This window comes from Capricornis sumatraensis, chromosome 2 (genome assembly GCF_032405125.1).
Source record: "Capricornis sumatraensis isolate serow.1 chromosome 2, serow.2, whole genome shotgun sequence".
Lineage (NCBI taxonomy): Eukaryota > Metazoa > Chordata > Mammalia > Artiodactyla > Bovidae > Capricornis > Capricornis sumatraensis.
The window spans coordinates 94,046,583-94,062,112 of NC_091070.1; the positions used below are offsets into that span (position 1 = coordinate 94,046,583).

Consider the following 15,530-nt stretch of genomic DNA (forward strand, 5'->3'; position numbering starts at 1 on the left):
CACATGGCGTTAGGAAGTGGTCTGATTTCACTCTTTCACACGTAGCTGCCAGTTTTCCCAGCACCACTTATTGAAGAGGCTGTCTTTGCCCCAATGTATACTCCTGCCTCTTTTGTCAAAAATAAGGTACCCATAGGTGCATGAGTCATATTGGATAAGTTTTAATTTAAAGACTCTATTTCTGAAAAAATGCACTGATATAGAATATTAATAGTGGTATAACTAGGAATTTTAGCAAATTTAGTTATAATTTTTATGAGTAGTTTACATTGAACTATATTAAAAGTTTATTCACTTAATCATTTTGCAATGCATGCTGTGTATCATCACATTGTATAACTTAAACTTGTACAATATTATATGTCAGTTACGTCTCAGTAAAACTGGAAAAAAAACTTAAATGCCAGTTGAATTGTTAGTCTTTGTTTAAGAAACATCATAACATCTATACCATCTTTTTTGTTTCTGAAAGGTTGCTTTTTAATCAAGACACGTCTCTTAGATCTGAGTTCAGTCTCCATCCCAGTAAAGGTGAGAAATAATTCTTTTCACTAAGTAGTCCCTTTAATTTTCCAAGTATTATTATTCTATTAACTTCTTTTATATTTAGTCTTATTCTTTAGCTTTACACAGAATAAATTTCTTACAGGCATTGGTGACAGATCTTAAGATCTGTTGTTGTAAGGATAGCAATGGGGTTTGTAACTTCTAGAAGGTGTTTATGACTCCTAAAGAGGGCTACTGATAATGTGGAAGGAGTGCTGGGATAGCAGTTCTCCCCTCAGAGATCTCCCACGTAACCCTCGAACTTTCCTATTTGCAAAGTGAATAATACTTTTTAATAATCAGTCTGATTCTGTCAGACTAAAATTGAGGTACAAGTATCCTTGGTATATATTTTTTAAAAAGAGCCTTTCACTTACAAATTCTCCAAACCTCCTGAGTCCACTTCTAGGTCAATATTTATACTTCCAGAAAAATCTATCACTGATTGTTGCAGTTCAGAAAGATCAGTTTTGCAGAAAGCCATTCAAATTGTGGGTTATTTCCTTTTATGATTCTTCTTGCGAGCCACTTTTTATTGGCGAATACCTGGAAATAGGTGTAGGATGGAAGGAGAATGTCCTAACCATCGTGGAGCTCCTGCGTGTATGCACTTGTGCCTAGGTTTCCATGGGGGACTGTTTGCAGGAGCCCCTGTACACACCCAAATCCCCAAGTCCCGTAGATGGTCCTCCACATCTGTGTACTGCACGTTCACAGACTCCACCAGCTGTGAACTGTAAACACAGTACACGATTTCATGTAGCGTTGGTGGAATCTGTGGATGCCAAACTCACGGATCTGGAGGGCCGAATGTGTGTCCATTAAAAAACATCCTTGTTTAAGTGGACCGTGTTTAAGGTAGTCCAAACCCCCTGTTACTCAAGGGTCAACTGTAGTTCACAAAGTGCTCGCTGTACATCATCTCACCTGATACCCCAATGGCAAATTACAGTTTGATCTTGGAACAGTTTTTCCTACATGTAATTGGAAAGGACTTTGTGTAATATTGGCCTCCAAAATGTATTCTTATGATGTATAAAATGCCACTAGGAAGAAGTTGGATTTCTGTTTCAATATTCCAACAAAGTTTCTTCCCTTTGCTTCCCCTTCCCTTTTCTTCCCTTCCCTTTTCCAAATGGTGGATAGACCTTAATTATTTTGCTAATTATTAAAAGTATAACATTTTAAAAGTGTAATATTATATAATGTAGAAAGTGAAAGATTCCATCGCTTACTTTTCTCTGTTAATTTAGTGCCTAACAATTGCCAGTGTTTAGTATTTGTGTTTTTTTCCAGACATTTGTGTACCAATATAAATATGTTTTTTAATAATTAGTATTGTCCTACATATATTTTTTCTTTGTTATATTGATCTACCTCAGCCTGTTAAATTGCTGCCTTTATTCCATTATATGAATGTACCTTTACATAATGATTTGATAATGTTTGATGTTTCTCAGTGTGTTTGCCTACCTTTCTGATTATTTCCTTAGAATAAGCAGTTAAAATTAATTTCATTTTAAAGGATGAACACATGTCAGATTTTGACATATATTGCCTCCTATAAAAGATGACGTTTTCTTTCTAGATCCAACACAGGATATATGCAGTCTTTGCCAAACTGGTAAGTAAAATGTATCTGTTTATTTTAATTTGCATTTTTGAAGAGTACCAAAGTTAGGCATATTTTAATATTAACCATTTACAGTTTTGTGTATGTGTATGTGTGAGTGAATTGCCTTCAGTCATTGTTAAAGCAGAGCAATAACACTATTGCAAATGACCTGTGATTGTATTTCATTTTAGGTGCATCTTCTCCAGAGATTCAGGTTAGATTCAGATTCAGAGAGGATCCACAGGAGCAAATGAGTATAAATCAAACGATGCTTATTCTTATTGAGGATACAGTCTTACAGGTGTGTAGCATACTGATTAAATGCATGCTTTTTAAAAATTAGTAATGCTATTTGAAATAGGGGCAAATTACTCATGATTAATTCTTTTTGCTACTGTTTGCTTTTCTTTCTTACTCAGTTTTTTCCCATTTCTTAGCCAGTCACACTGTTTCTTATGTAAAAGTCAAATGTTTTAGGCTCTTTTTCCTTTATTTATTTCTCTTTCTGATAGAAATGTGGGATTGAGAAAGTTAAAATAGGCTAAAATAAGATATAATAATTAACAGTTTTCATCTCCACTGTATTTTAGTTCAGTTCAGTTCAGTTCAATTCAGTCGCTCAGTCGTGTCTGACTCTTTGCGATCCCATGAATTGCAGCACCCTAGGCCTCCCTGTCCATCACCGTCTCCCAGAGTTTACTCAGACTCAGTCCATTGAGTCGGTGATGCCATCCAGCCAGAGGTCACCTTAAATTTGTGAATAAGATACTAATCTGTGTGGTATAATTTGAGGTACAGGCCACTGAAAGGCCCCTTTATTGTCCTGTGTGTGTGTGTGTGTGTGTGTGTGAGAGAGAGAGAGAGAGAGAGAAAGAGCATGTGTGTGCAGGCATACACTTATATATACAAATTTTCACTTGTTTCTTTTTAATGCAGTCACCATGGGGAAAAGTAAGGGATGATTCATTTAGCACCTTGCCACAAATAAGTTAGCTAACCAGAGATAACTACAGAGTTTAAGGAATGGATGAGAGAATACCTGTATTTTAATAGCAGAAATTGACAACAGTGTCAAAGAGTGATTGTGAAAGTTTCTGTGATATTGTACCTAGGAAGGTGTATAACTTGTATAACTAACTAGTCAAAAGAGAAAAATACAACACCAAATATTTTTTTAAAAGCTGGAGATGCCTATATTTAGTTTCTAACAGTTCGCTTAAATATCAGTTTTATAACTTCTGAATTAAGAAGAAAAAAACTTTTCCCCCTTTAGGTTTAGTAACTGTGAAATGGGAAATAAAAATTAAATTTTTTCTCTTTATCTCAGAAACATTTATTATGTGAATATTGTACTTGGCTCTAGATTGTACCTCACAATGGTAATTTTGAAAGCTTGATTACCAAACCTTTTTGGTAATCAAAGCTATTTAAAAATATAGACTCAAACTCATATTTGAGTAGAACCTAGGACTCTCCATTTTTCAAAAGCCTCCCAAGAAATTTCTAATTATAAGCTAGATTGAAACAGTTGCCTTAGAGGACTGACTATCTTTCAAAGATTCTTTCATCAGATTGTAAATCAGCTCTCTGCTGGCCATGGGCTCCTTCAGATAAGCAGGTGGAATGAAGTATTTGGTATTTGTCCTTCTCTTTTTGCCTTCATTGAATTTCATTGGTAGTAAAATAGATACCTCCTTTAACTTTCCCCTGCCTCCCCCCCATTTTTTTAAACAGTAAGTTAGGCCATGTTATCAAAGTGTTAAACATCTGTAGCAAATTTTAATTAATGTTTTTTTAATTGACAGATACTGCTGCTTTCATAGTTGTTAATTTTTTTTTAATTTTAATTTTTTAAATTTTATTCTTTGAAAATAAACCTTTAGAAATTTAACTATGTGAGAGATACTGATTTTATCAAATAAATAGACCAGGAAAGGCACTGGTCTCTTTAAATAACTTCCCAAAGTTAATTTAAATAAAAAAATAATGTATTGTTTCACAACTTGAATATGTATTGCTTCAAAATCTGATGTTAAGTAAATTCTAAATAATTCAGTTACTAAACAGATTTCTAAACAAAATTTTTGTTAAAACTCAGATATAATACTGACATTTCAACTTCAAAACGGTTTTAGAAATGATGAGATTGGGAATGACATATATACACCACTATGTATAAAATAGATAACTAATGAGAACCTGCTGTCTAGTACAGGGAACTCTATTCAGTGATCTGTGGTGACCTAAAAGGAAAGCAAATGTAAAAAAGAGGGGATACGTGTATACATGTAAGTGATTCACTTTACTGCACAGCAGAGACTAGCGCGGCATTAAAGTTATAGTAAACATATAGTAAGGCAACTATATGCCAATAAAAATTTTTTAAAAAAGAATTAGCGGAACATTTTAAGTAAGGGCAAACCATGAAGATGATAATGAGGATCTTTGGTTTGAGAAGTACCATGCTAATTTTTAAAAACGTAAGAAGTGTTTTAAAATATCTCATACTCATCATTTTTGGGTCTTGCAGTACCTTTTCTTGTTCTTTATAGGTGCTATATGGCAAGCAGTTTTTAAATTTTACATAGAAATTTTTAAATTTTATTTATTTTTTTACTTTAGAAATTTTTAAAATTTTGTTTAGAGAGCCTAGTAGTATGTCTGGAGAGAGAATTAGAGACATTACTATCAAAATTTGAAGGTATAATAGTTAATTTTACATGTTGACTGGGCCGTTGGTTACCCAAATAGTTAGTCAGACATTCTGGGAGTTTCTTTGAGGATGTTTTTGAATGAGATTAACATTTAAGTCAGTGGATTTGGGTAAATCAGATTGCCCTCCGTAATCGAATGGGCCCATTATGGATGAAGGTGGGCTTCATCCATCCAGTTGAAGGCTTGTATAGAAGAAACAAACCAGCCCCCCTGAGCAAGAGAGAATTCTCCAGCAGAGAGCCTTTGGACTGTATCTCTGCTGTCAGCTTTCTTGGGTCTTGAGCCTGACAGTCCACATTGCAGATCTGGACTTGCCAGTTTCCGTAGTTACGTGAGCCAGTTAGGACACATCTCTCACTCTGTACATGCATACCCATAGTTCTGCTTCTCTGGAGAAGCCTGACTAATACAGTAGGCACCATTGTTCTTACTGTTAATATGATTAGCTTTTGATCATCTGGAAGATGCTTATTTGGCAGGGAATAATGATTAATCCTGTGATTATTACCATCAGGCTGCCTCTTCCATCTTCTGCTCTCTGAAACGCTGTCTAAGAGTTGTGAATCAGGTTGAATTTCACTTTTCCTTTCCATTATGCAGTTTCCACTTTCCACCCATATCCATATGTAAAGGTGAAATCAGTTAAAACAAACATTAGAGAGAACCTTTAAAGAGAAATGAACAACCAAAGGCTTGTTTGACAGTTGTGTAATGGAAGAAGGACCATTGTTGGTAAAGCCAGAGGGTACAGAGATTATGTGTATATTGATAGGTACTGTAAGGGCTTTTAAAAAATTTTATTAAAGTGTAGTTGATTTACAATGTTGTTAATTTCTGCTGTAAAACAAAGTGATTCAGTTATACATATATATACATTTTCTTTTTCATATTCATGGTTTATCACAGGATATTGAATATAGTTCCCTGTGCTATATAGTAAGACTTTGTTGTTTATTCTGTATATAGTAGGTTGCATCCTGCAGGGTCTTTTTAAGACCCAGGAGAAGGTAGCATTCTCTCTTACTAGCTACCTCTCTTGAGGTATGAATAGCTGGACCAGTCAAATTCAAGGTGACTGAGCAAAACTTAGGAAACTCCTTGACTCTACTGTGCTGATTATTAATGTCTCTGGTATCTTTTTCCTGACTCTAACCCATCCTGACCTTCTTTAATTCTTAGGGTCCTAGAATTGCTGTCTCTGCCCAGAGTTGCAATTGCTTAGGATTATTTTGGAAAGAAATAGGATGAAACCAGGGCCTTGGCTAATAACTCAGCCAGAGTAAAGACAATTGTCATTCAGTGTTTAAATTACTTTGTGTTTAAGTTGTATTTAGATACTACTCAGTGAAGTTTAGAGCTTCCCAGGTGGCGCTAGTGGTAAAGAACGTGCCTGTGCAGGAGACAGAAGAGATGTGGGTCTGATCCCTGGGTCAGGAAGATCCCCTGGAGGAGGGCATGGCAACCCACTCCAGTATTCTTGCCTGGAGAATCCCATGGACAGAGGAGCCTGGAGGGCTGTAATCCATAGGGTCGCAGAGTCTGATACAACTGAAGTGACTTAGCATGCACACGTAGTGCAGTTTAAAATGACCATTCTATCATTTTATAACTCAGAAGCAATGTAAAGATGGTACCCAAAATCCAGATCAAGCAGTCTAAAAGACAATCATGCATGTATTTTAAAATAATAAAAAAGTCTGTATAGATAACCAAATTTCACTGCCTCAGTGTGAGAGAGAAGTATTTTAAGCAAATGTTATCAATAACTCATCAAGATCACTGAAGCACTGCAGGAATGTGTATTCCGTTCTGTGGAAAGTGAGGCTAGTTTGAGGGCAGACATTCCATGCCTTATGGAGCCAGGGTTGATCCAGCTGACCTGGTCGGCCAGGCTCCCATTTCTCTCCCAGTAATCCATTATTCAGGTGTAGAAGAACTCAGATAGTAGAATATTGTTTTTTGGTTAAGGATATATAAACAGACTTCTTCCTTTTCCAAGTACTCTTAGTTAATACAAATTAAACCTTCTTTGACCTCTCATACCCTACCCCCAACAGGTTTTTTTTTTTTTAAAATGTCTGTACTTGAATTACCTGGAAGGGGCAGGGGGAAAATGTCACATGTATCAACAGCACAGATAGCAATTTGTACCCCTTAAGAAAGAATGGATTGAGTGTATCCTTATATTTTGATAATCAACAAATGAACAGCTCCAGCACCCATTATATTCTGAGGCATTATCTCTTGAGGAGTATTTCTGCCTATGGAAGAGGGAAAAAATCAGCAGTCAGGAGCAAACTTCCTTCTTACTTGCTCTCTTATCTTTTGCATTTTCCTTATGTGGGTAGGAGCAAAGGAATAATTAGCCCTCAATAGGAAAATTCATTGGTCCTCTAATAAGATAAGTGGGTGTTTTAGATACTTGAATGAATTGCTTTGTAAAGACTCAGAAATTACCTAGTGAATATATAAATGTGTGTGTGTGTGTGTGTGTGTCTGTGTGTGTGTGTCTGTGTGTGCACATGTGCCTACTCAGTCTTGTCTGACTCTTTGTGATCCCATGGACTGTAGCCCACCAGGCTCCTCTGTTCATGGGATTCTTTAGGCAAGAATACTGGAATGAGTTGCCATTTCCTCCTCCAGGGAATCTTCCCAAACCAGGGATCAAACCCATGTCTCCTGCATTGGTAGGTAGTTTCTTTACCAGTGAGCCACCTAGGAAGCCAAGGTTTAATTACCCTGTTTAATTAGACCCTGTTTAATGAAACCCTGGTGCTGGGAAAGATTGACAGCAGGAGAAGGGGATGACAGAGGATGAGATGGTTAGATGTCATCACTGACTCAACGGACATGAGTTTGAACAAGCTCTGGGATTTGGTGATGGACAGGGAAACCTGGCATGCTGCAGTCCATGGGGTCACAAAGAGTTGGACATGACTGAGTGACTGAACTGAACTGTTTAATTACTCCTTGGGACTTCCTATGTTTACTTCTTAAAATTCCTACTTCACTGTGGGTCTCTGAGCTTTTTGTAAAGTCTGCTTAGGAAGTATGTATATGTGGAACCAATGTAATAACCTTGAGCAGTGTAAAGATGCACTATCAATAAATAACAGTGAACAGTGAACAGTGAGTTGGAGATGGTTTCCCTGGTAGCTCAGCTGGTAAAGAATCCGCCTGCAGTGCAGGAGAACCCGATTTGATCCCTGGGTTGGGAAGATCCCCTGAAGAACGGAAAGGCCACTCACCCCAGTATTCTGGCCTGGAGAATTCCATGGACTGTATGGTCCATGGGGTCACAAAGAGTCAGACACGACTGAGTAACTTTCACTTTGACTAACTGGAGAACATTGAAGTTCTCACATTACTTTGTGTTTTCTTGTTATTATGACTGTCAGTGATCAAAAATAGTTTGGAAGTTCAGGCTAATGGTTTTATTTTCAGAAAGCTTTATTATTGATCATAGAAACAAATGTAGAGGGCCCCCCCAAAGAGAGATCTTTTTCTAAAGATTTTCTTAGATTCTAATAAGGTATTTAAGGTAAGGATTTCTTTTAAAGCGATGAAAACCAGTGTGCTGGGAAATCTTAAAATGGAAGCATTTTAGCTTTTTTGAAAGGGACACAACAACTTCAGCTTTTGGGGCCTGACCTGAGGGTTGAGTAGAATTCATTAAGCATTTAACACTGTGACACAGAGATTGTATGATTTTTGGCCCTCAGGAGAAATATAGAACTCAGAACCTGACAAGAATGTCTCATCAGAACCGTTATGGATTAATGAACTAAGGAGAAAACTAGGAATTAAAAAGAAGGAACACTCCCTTTCTCTTTACCTAAGTTCCACAAATTCTTTTATAAAAAGAAATTAAGACAAAAACTAAACATAAGGGCCAAACCCGTAAAACTCTTAGAAGAAAACACAGGGAGAAAGTATCACGACATTCTCTTTGGCAGTGATTTCATGCATATGAAAGCATAAGCAACCAAATAAAAAATAGGTAAGCTAGACTTCATGAAAATTAAAAACCTATCTGCATCAAATGGCACTGTGAACAGGGTGAAAAAGTAACTTGAAGAAAGGGAGAACATGTTGATATATGTGAATCATAAATCTGATTAGAGATTGATGCACAGAATATATGGAAACTGATAGCAGCAACTAACTACCTGACTAAAAGAATGGGCAACGGACATAAATAGACATTTCAGTAAAGAAGATAAAGGGAATTCCCTGGTGGTCTAGTGGTTACAGCATGGGGCTCTCATTGCTGGGCTTGCATTCTACCCTTGGTCCGGGAACTGAGGTTCCACAAGCTGTGTAGTGCAACTTAAAAAGAGAGAGAGAGAGATGTACAAATGGCTTATAAACACATGAGAAGATATTAAATATCTTTAACCATTAGGGAAATGCACATCAAATGATGAGATTCCATCTCTCATGCATTAGGATGGCTGTTAGCAAAATAAAATAACAAGTATTGATGAGAATGTGGAAAAATTGGAATTCTTGCCCCTTGCTGGTGGGAAATGTAGAATGGTGCAGCAGCTGTGAAATATGGTATGGTGATTCCTCAAAAAATTAAACATGGAATTACCATATGATTTAAAAACTCCTCTTCTGGGTATATACCCAAAATAAGTGAAAGCAGGGACATGAAAATGTATTTGTCCATCCACACTCATAGAAGCATTGTTCACAGTAGCCAAAACATGGAAGCAACCCAAGTGTCCATTGATAGATGAGTAGATAAATAAAATGTGGTACATATGAACAATGGAGTATTATTTGGCCTGAGAAAGGAACAAAATACTGATACTTGCTACAACATGGATAAACCTTGAAGACTAATAATATTACTTATTATGAGCCAGTCACAAGAGGCCAAGTATTACATGATTCCTTTCATATGAGGCACTTAGTCACATTCATAAAGACAGAAAGTAGAAGCATGGATGCCAGGGATTGGGAGCAGGGTAAACGGAAAATTATTTAGGTATGGAGTTCCAGTTAGGGAAGATCAGAAAGTTCTTGAAATGGAGGTGATGATTATGCATCAGTGGGGCTGTACGTAATGTCAAAGGACTGTACCTTTTAAAATGGTCAAAATGATAAACCTCATGTATATTTTGCTGCAATAAAAAAGAATCTAACAAATAATGACATAAGAATTATATTAAATGTTAAGTTTTTTAGTTGTTGCATTAGCTTAGCATTCCTCAGTTGAAAATAAACATTTTTTCTTTCTAGCAACCTCAGAATGAAATGGAACAAAATGGAGCTTTGTTACAGTAAGTATAATGATTTTTGGATTATTGTAGATTTTTAAAAATCATTTTAAAATAAGTCTTTTTCTTAAGAATTTTAGGGTTCTTGTATGTTCTTGAACGATTGTCCCTGTAGCAGCATGCTGCTGCTGCTAAGTCGCTTCAGTCGTGTCTGACTCTGTGCGACCCCATAGATGGCAGCCCACCAGGCTCCCCCGTCCCTGCGATTCTCCAGGCAAGAACACTGGAGTGGGTTGCCATTTTCTTCTCCAATGCATGAAAGTGAAAAGTGAAAGTGAAGTCGCTCAGTCGTGTCCTACCCTCAGCGACCCCATGGACTGCAGCCTTCCAGGCTCTTCCATCCGTGGGATTTTCCAGGCAAGCATACTGGAGTGGGGTGCCATTGCCTTCTCCACTGTAGCAGCATAAATATGTTATTTTACCAACATTCTAGATAAGTTTTATTTCATGAGCAAAATTGAATCAGGTTAAGTTGATTCTCTGACTTAAGATTATTTAAAAAGCAAATTTGTAGCATAGCATGAAGGAAGAATTTTCTAGAGCTTATTAAAATTAGATTTCATAGAACTGTTATGTTTAAAGAGACCTTGTCCTTTAAATTTTTTTGAAAAAACCAGGCATGGCCTGTGAACCCCCGGGAGTCCCTGAGACTTCCCAGAGAGTCTGTGAGGTCAAAACTATTTTCATAATAATGCCAGCACACCATCTGCTTATGTCATGGTACTGAGATTCGCACTTACGGTGCTGAAGCAAATGGTGGGTAAAATGATGGCGCCTTAGTAGGTATCAGGGCAGGGGCACCAAATAGTGCTAGTAGTCCTGTGTTTTTCCCGGCCATGTACTTAGAGTTAAGAAAGAAAGAAAAAAAGGCCAGTTTTACTTAGTGCATTTGATGAAGCAGAAATGTTGTTAGTTTTATTAAATTTCTACCTTGAATATGTATATTTTTATACTTCTGTTTAAAGTGTGATAGTTAAGAGCACTTGTTTGAGTTACAAGATTTGTTAAAAAAAAACAAAAAACATGGTTTACTTTTTTTAACTTGAAAGAATGACAAACTGGTTATTTACGCAAGTAGATGGCAGATATTTTCTTGAACTTTCTGGTAAGATTGGTGGAAATATTTATGAAGGTGACCTTTTTGAAATTTTTATAATAAAATATATCAATATAGGGAAGATCTGCATAACTTAACACATGAATATTTTCTGAAAGACCAATGTATGATATTACAACAGCATCCACAGACAAGTGAAAGATCCGTTCAAAGTGCAAGACAGACCAATACAAAAGTTGATTGGTTTTGTTTCAGTTTTCACATTTCCAGTAACCTTTAAGGAAATGATTGCTTCTGGAGTCTTGGTGTGTTATCTAAAAAGAATATGCACAATTATCCTAAAAGGCTACTAAAGTACTCCTTCCTTTTCCAACTGCATGTCTGTGTGAGGCCAGACTTTTGTAATATACTTCAAATAAAAAAATATATGGCAAAAGATTGAATGTGTTGTAGCAGTTCAGATGGCAGCTGTCTTCCATTAAGCCGAATATTAAAGAGATTTTTTAAAATGTGAAACTTTCTCACTAACTTTTTTTCATTTTGGAAAATACAATAATTTTAATAAAATATTAATTTATTAGATTATTATTTCTAAGTTAATGATTATTTAACATTTTTTCTCCATCTTAATTTTTAACATGTAAATACAAGTAAATATAAGCCACATAAATAAAAACTCCTTGAGTTCATCACTAATTTTTAAGATTATAAAGGAGTCCAAGGGCCAAAAGTTTGAGAATCATCCTTTTACTGACTATATCAGCAGTGTAAGTTCATCTTCAGAATTGGAAAAAGACAAGACTGATACAACATCTATAATCTCACTGCCTGGAGAGAACCATTGTTAACATTTTGGAACATTTTATTTCAGGATTTCTATATATTTTAGTTTTGTTTGTATTTTCAACCAAGTTGAGATTCGTCTGGAGATAGTTTTGTTTCCTGTTTTTCTTTCTTTCTTTCTTTCTTTCTTTGGCCTCACCATGCAGCTTGCGGGAGTCTTAGTTCTCAAACCAGATATCGAGCCCCTGGCCCCTGCAGTAGAAGCCTGGATTCCTGATCACTGGGCCATCAGGGAATTCCTTTTGTTTAAAAGTTTTTAAGTAGTAGTTTATCATAATTACTATTTCACATCTTTAATATTTTTAAAAAACATGCATTAATGACCTCATATTATTTCATTGTATAACTTATTATACTATAATTCATATAATCATTTTTCTCTTATTGGACATGTGTGTTTGCAGGTCTTATCTAATATAAATAACTGTCTAATATAAATAAGTTTTTTAATAACTTAGGTGAAAGTTTGCTCTAATTTCAAAATTCTCTTTTATACTTAAAGAAAAAAAATCCTGGTGTTGATTCAGACTATGATTTTGTTTTATTTTAGATCAGCTTGTGTTCATATTTTAGGAAAAAATTGGCATTTTTTTCTGTTTGCTTCATGGAAATTATTCTGTATGAGCAGTTTCATTTTAAGATAGCTTATATTGATTGCTTCTATTTTTTAGGCAGGAGAGAATGTTCAATTTATTATTCTTGCTTAGGATTCCAATAGTTATGCCTGGTGCATGAAAACTGTTCTTAAAACAATTGGAACAAGCAGTTTTTTTTTTTTTAAGGAAGATATCTTGATTGCATTTGTATAGTAAATTAGATAGAGAAAAAATTAGTTTGCTGATTGCTTTTCTTCAATCAACTTTTAATTATCCCAGGGTAGATGATCAAAATTGTAGATTAAGCATGACCTTTATTTTGCTTGTAATCTCTTCCCTCCAGCATTTCCTACCCTTTTTCCCTTGCTGTGAAATACTAGTAAGGTGAATAATGTCTGAGAATTTTCTCATTACTGATTTTCACTTACATCTTAAACTATAATGACAAACTTTAAGTGTATTTGAGGATTTAAATAGCCATGCTACATGAATTAAGACAAATTTTTCTCTCTCACCACACCCCTGTATTTGGCAGACAGTCATCTCAAAGGTACTTTCAGATCTAAGTGTACTTTAGCTTGTTTACACTACTGAAGTTCATTCCTTAACATTCTGGCTTTCTCCAGTTTTGAAGCCATTTGAAATTTACATGTTAATAAATTGGTAGTAATTGTAAAAGGTTAACTAGAATGATGGAGCAAAGACAAAGCCTATTTGAAACTCCTTTAAATTAAAAAGAAATTTAAATTTATCTGAATGAGAAATAGTAGAGGTTTTTTCTACTTAAAATTTTGTATTTATTAATTAATTGATTGATTTTTTTTTTTCCTGGGGTTTAGAAAAAGTCATCCAGTGTTCACGGTATCATTTCCCCAGGCTGAACTTTCACTGAACCACCGAAGTAGTCTAGGTACGCTCTTACGGGTAGAGTCATATAAAATGAATTTGTCTTTGCCTAAAAATAGAAGCCTTAGTTAGGTATGGATTTATTTACAGTTAGGCTGGTCTACTGTAATTGCTGCCATACACTTTCACCTATGAAATCAGTGTTGCTGTTGATCTTGGATCGTGCTGCTTGAAGCTGCTCATGTGAGAAGCAGCTCAGGTGCAGTCAGTACTTGCTCCCCATATGTCTGCTCTTTTACTTGCAACTCTGGGGCTCAAATTTAAAACCAGTGTTTGTTTTCTCTGTTCATAGCAGGCCATTTGCCTGATTTCAGCTGTATTAGAGGATGGCTGTCTTTCTCTTTGGAGTGTCTCCCAAGTATGCTGTATGACAGTGTAGTAAATATTCTTAGTGGTCATTGAAACCTTGTATTATAAGAAAAGGTACAAGGACATGATAGTTGAAATTGAAAAGTTAAGTTTTAAAAGTTCTTCCCTCTCTTGTTTTGTTGCCACTATAGCAATAGAATTACCACTTAAGCCCAGCACCAAACTCTCAACTAGGTACCCCTAGTGCCTGGATTTTGGTCTGTAATATTATTTATTCATTATTTTAACAAATATGTATTGAGCCTGCTGAGTGCCGGGCATATGGATGCTGCTGCTCCTACTGCTGCTAAGTCGCTTCAGTCATGTCTGACTCTGTGCGACCCCATACACGGCAGCCCACCAGACTTCCCCGCCCCTGGGATTCTCCAGCAAGAACACTGGAGTGGGTTGCCATTTCCTTCTCCAGTGCATGAAAGTGAAAAGTGAAAGTGAAGTGGCTCAGTCGTGCCCAACTCTTAGCGACCCCATGGACTGCATCCTGCCAGACTCCTCTGTCCATGGATTTTCCAGGCAAGAGTACTGGAGTGGGGTGCCATTGCCTTCTCCGGTATGGATGCTGTCGGTGTACAAATGCCAAATAAACCAGGGATCCTAAAAGGATAGCTGATCTGGAGCTTGAAGATAGGATGGATCTGAACCATCTTACCATTGGTAGAAAACAAAAATGTTTTCAAGGGTGACTGGGGCCAGTGCTAAAAGGATATCAAGAGCTAGATCAGTTGTGCTCCCACTGTCCAACCTGTGGCAAATTAGTTGAGGAGAGAAACGAACAATGATTTTGGTTTATGGAAATAAGTTTTTGAAAAAAACCGAGTTCATATACTCAAAAAATGTTAGCAGTGTAGTCTCTCTCTCTCTCTCAATATATAAAAAAACTATAGCAAAATGTGTAAAAACTTTTAATGACTTTAAGAAGTAAAGATTTTTAATACATATACATTTAGGACATTTCCTGATTCATTTTGGCCCTTACACAAATGTTCCTTTTGTGCTCAACGACATTAATTCACTTAAATTCTATTACACGTAATGGAGAAGATGATGACACTGAGAAAGCAGATATGATTTTTCCTCATGTAGTTGCAGATACTGAGAAGGACTCAGCCAGAGTAGAGAGGTTTTTGGTTTTTTGCTGTTTTTAATAATTTTATTTATTTCTGTTTCTGGCTGCCCTAGGTCTTTGATGCTGTATGTGGGCTTTTTGTGGTTGCTTGGGGGCTACTTGTTGCCGTGCTTGGGCTTCTCATAGCAGTGGCTTCTCTTTTACTGAGGAAGGTGGCCTCTAGGGCTTGCAGGCTTCAGTAGCTGTGGCATATGGGCTCAGTTGTGGCACGGGGGCTTAGTTGCTCCACTGCACATGGGCTCTTCCCAAACCAGGGAGCAAACCCATATCTCATGCATGGGCAGGCAGTCTTTATCACTGAGCCACCAGGGAAGCCAGAGAGGTTGGTTTTTAATTTGACTAATTCCAAAAAATTATCATTTTACCTTGCTTTATGTGAAATATTTCTTAAGGAATGGAAGAATTTCACAACTTTATTGCTAACATGATACTTTTAATAAATTGGTATAACATCTATAAAATATTAGATATA

The 15,530-nt window shown here is 36.3% G+C and overlaps 1 protein-coding gene across 1 annotated transcript in view; it reads left to right on the top strand.

Annotated features, from left to right (window-relative positions):
• Positions 1-15,530, top strand: part of ANKRD31 (ankyrin repeat domain 31) — a 134,744-nt gene that overhangs the window by 12,986 nt on the left and 106,228 nt on the right. Inside the window, exons 2-5 of the mRNA XM_068993511.1 lie at positions 473-531; positions 2,353-2,462; positions 10,127-10,167; positions 13,500-13,570. Coding sequence (XP_068849612.1) covers positions 473-531; positions 2,353-2,462; positions 10,127-10,167; positions 13,500-13,570 — 281 coding nt within the window. The remainder of the gene's footprint in view (positions 1-472; positions 532-2,352; positions 2,463-10,126; positions 10,168-13,499; positions 13,571-15,530) is intronic.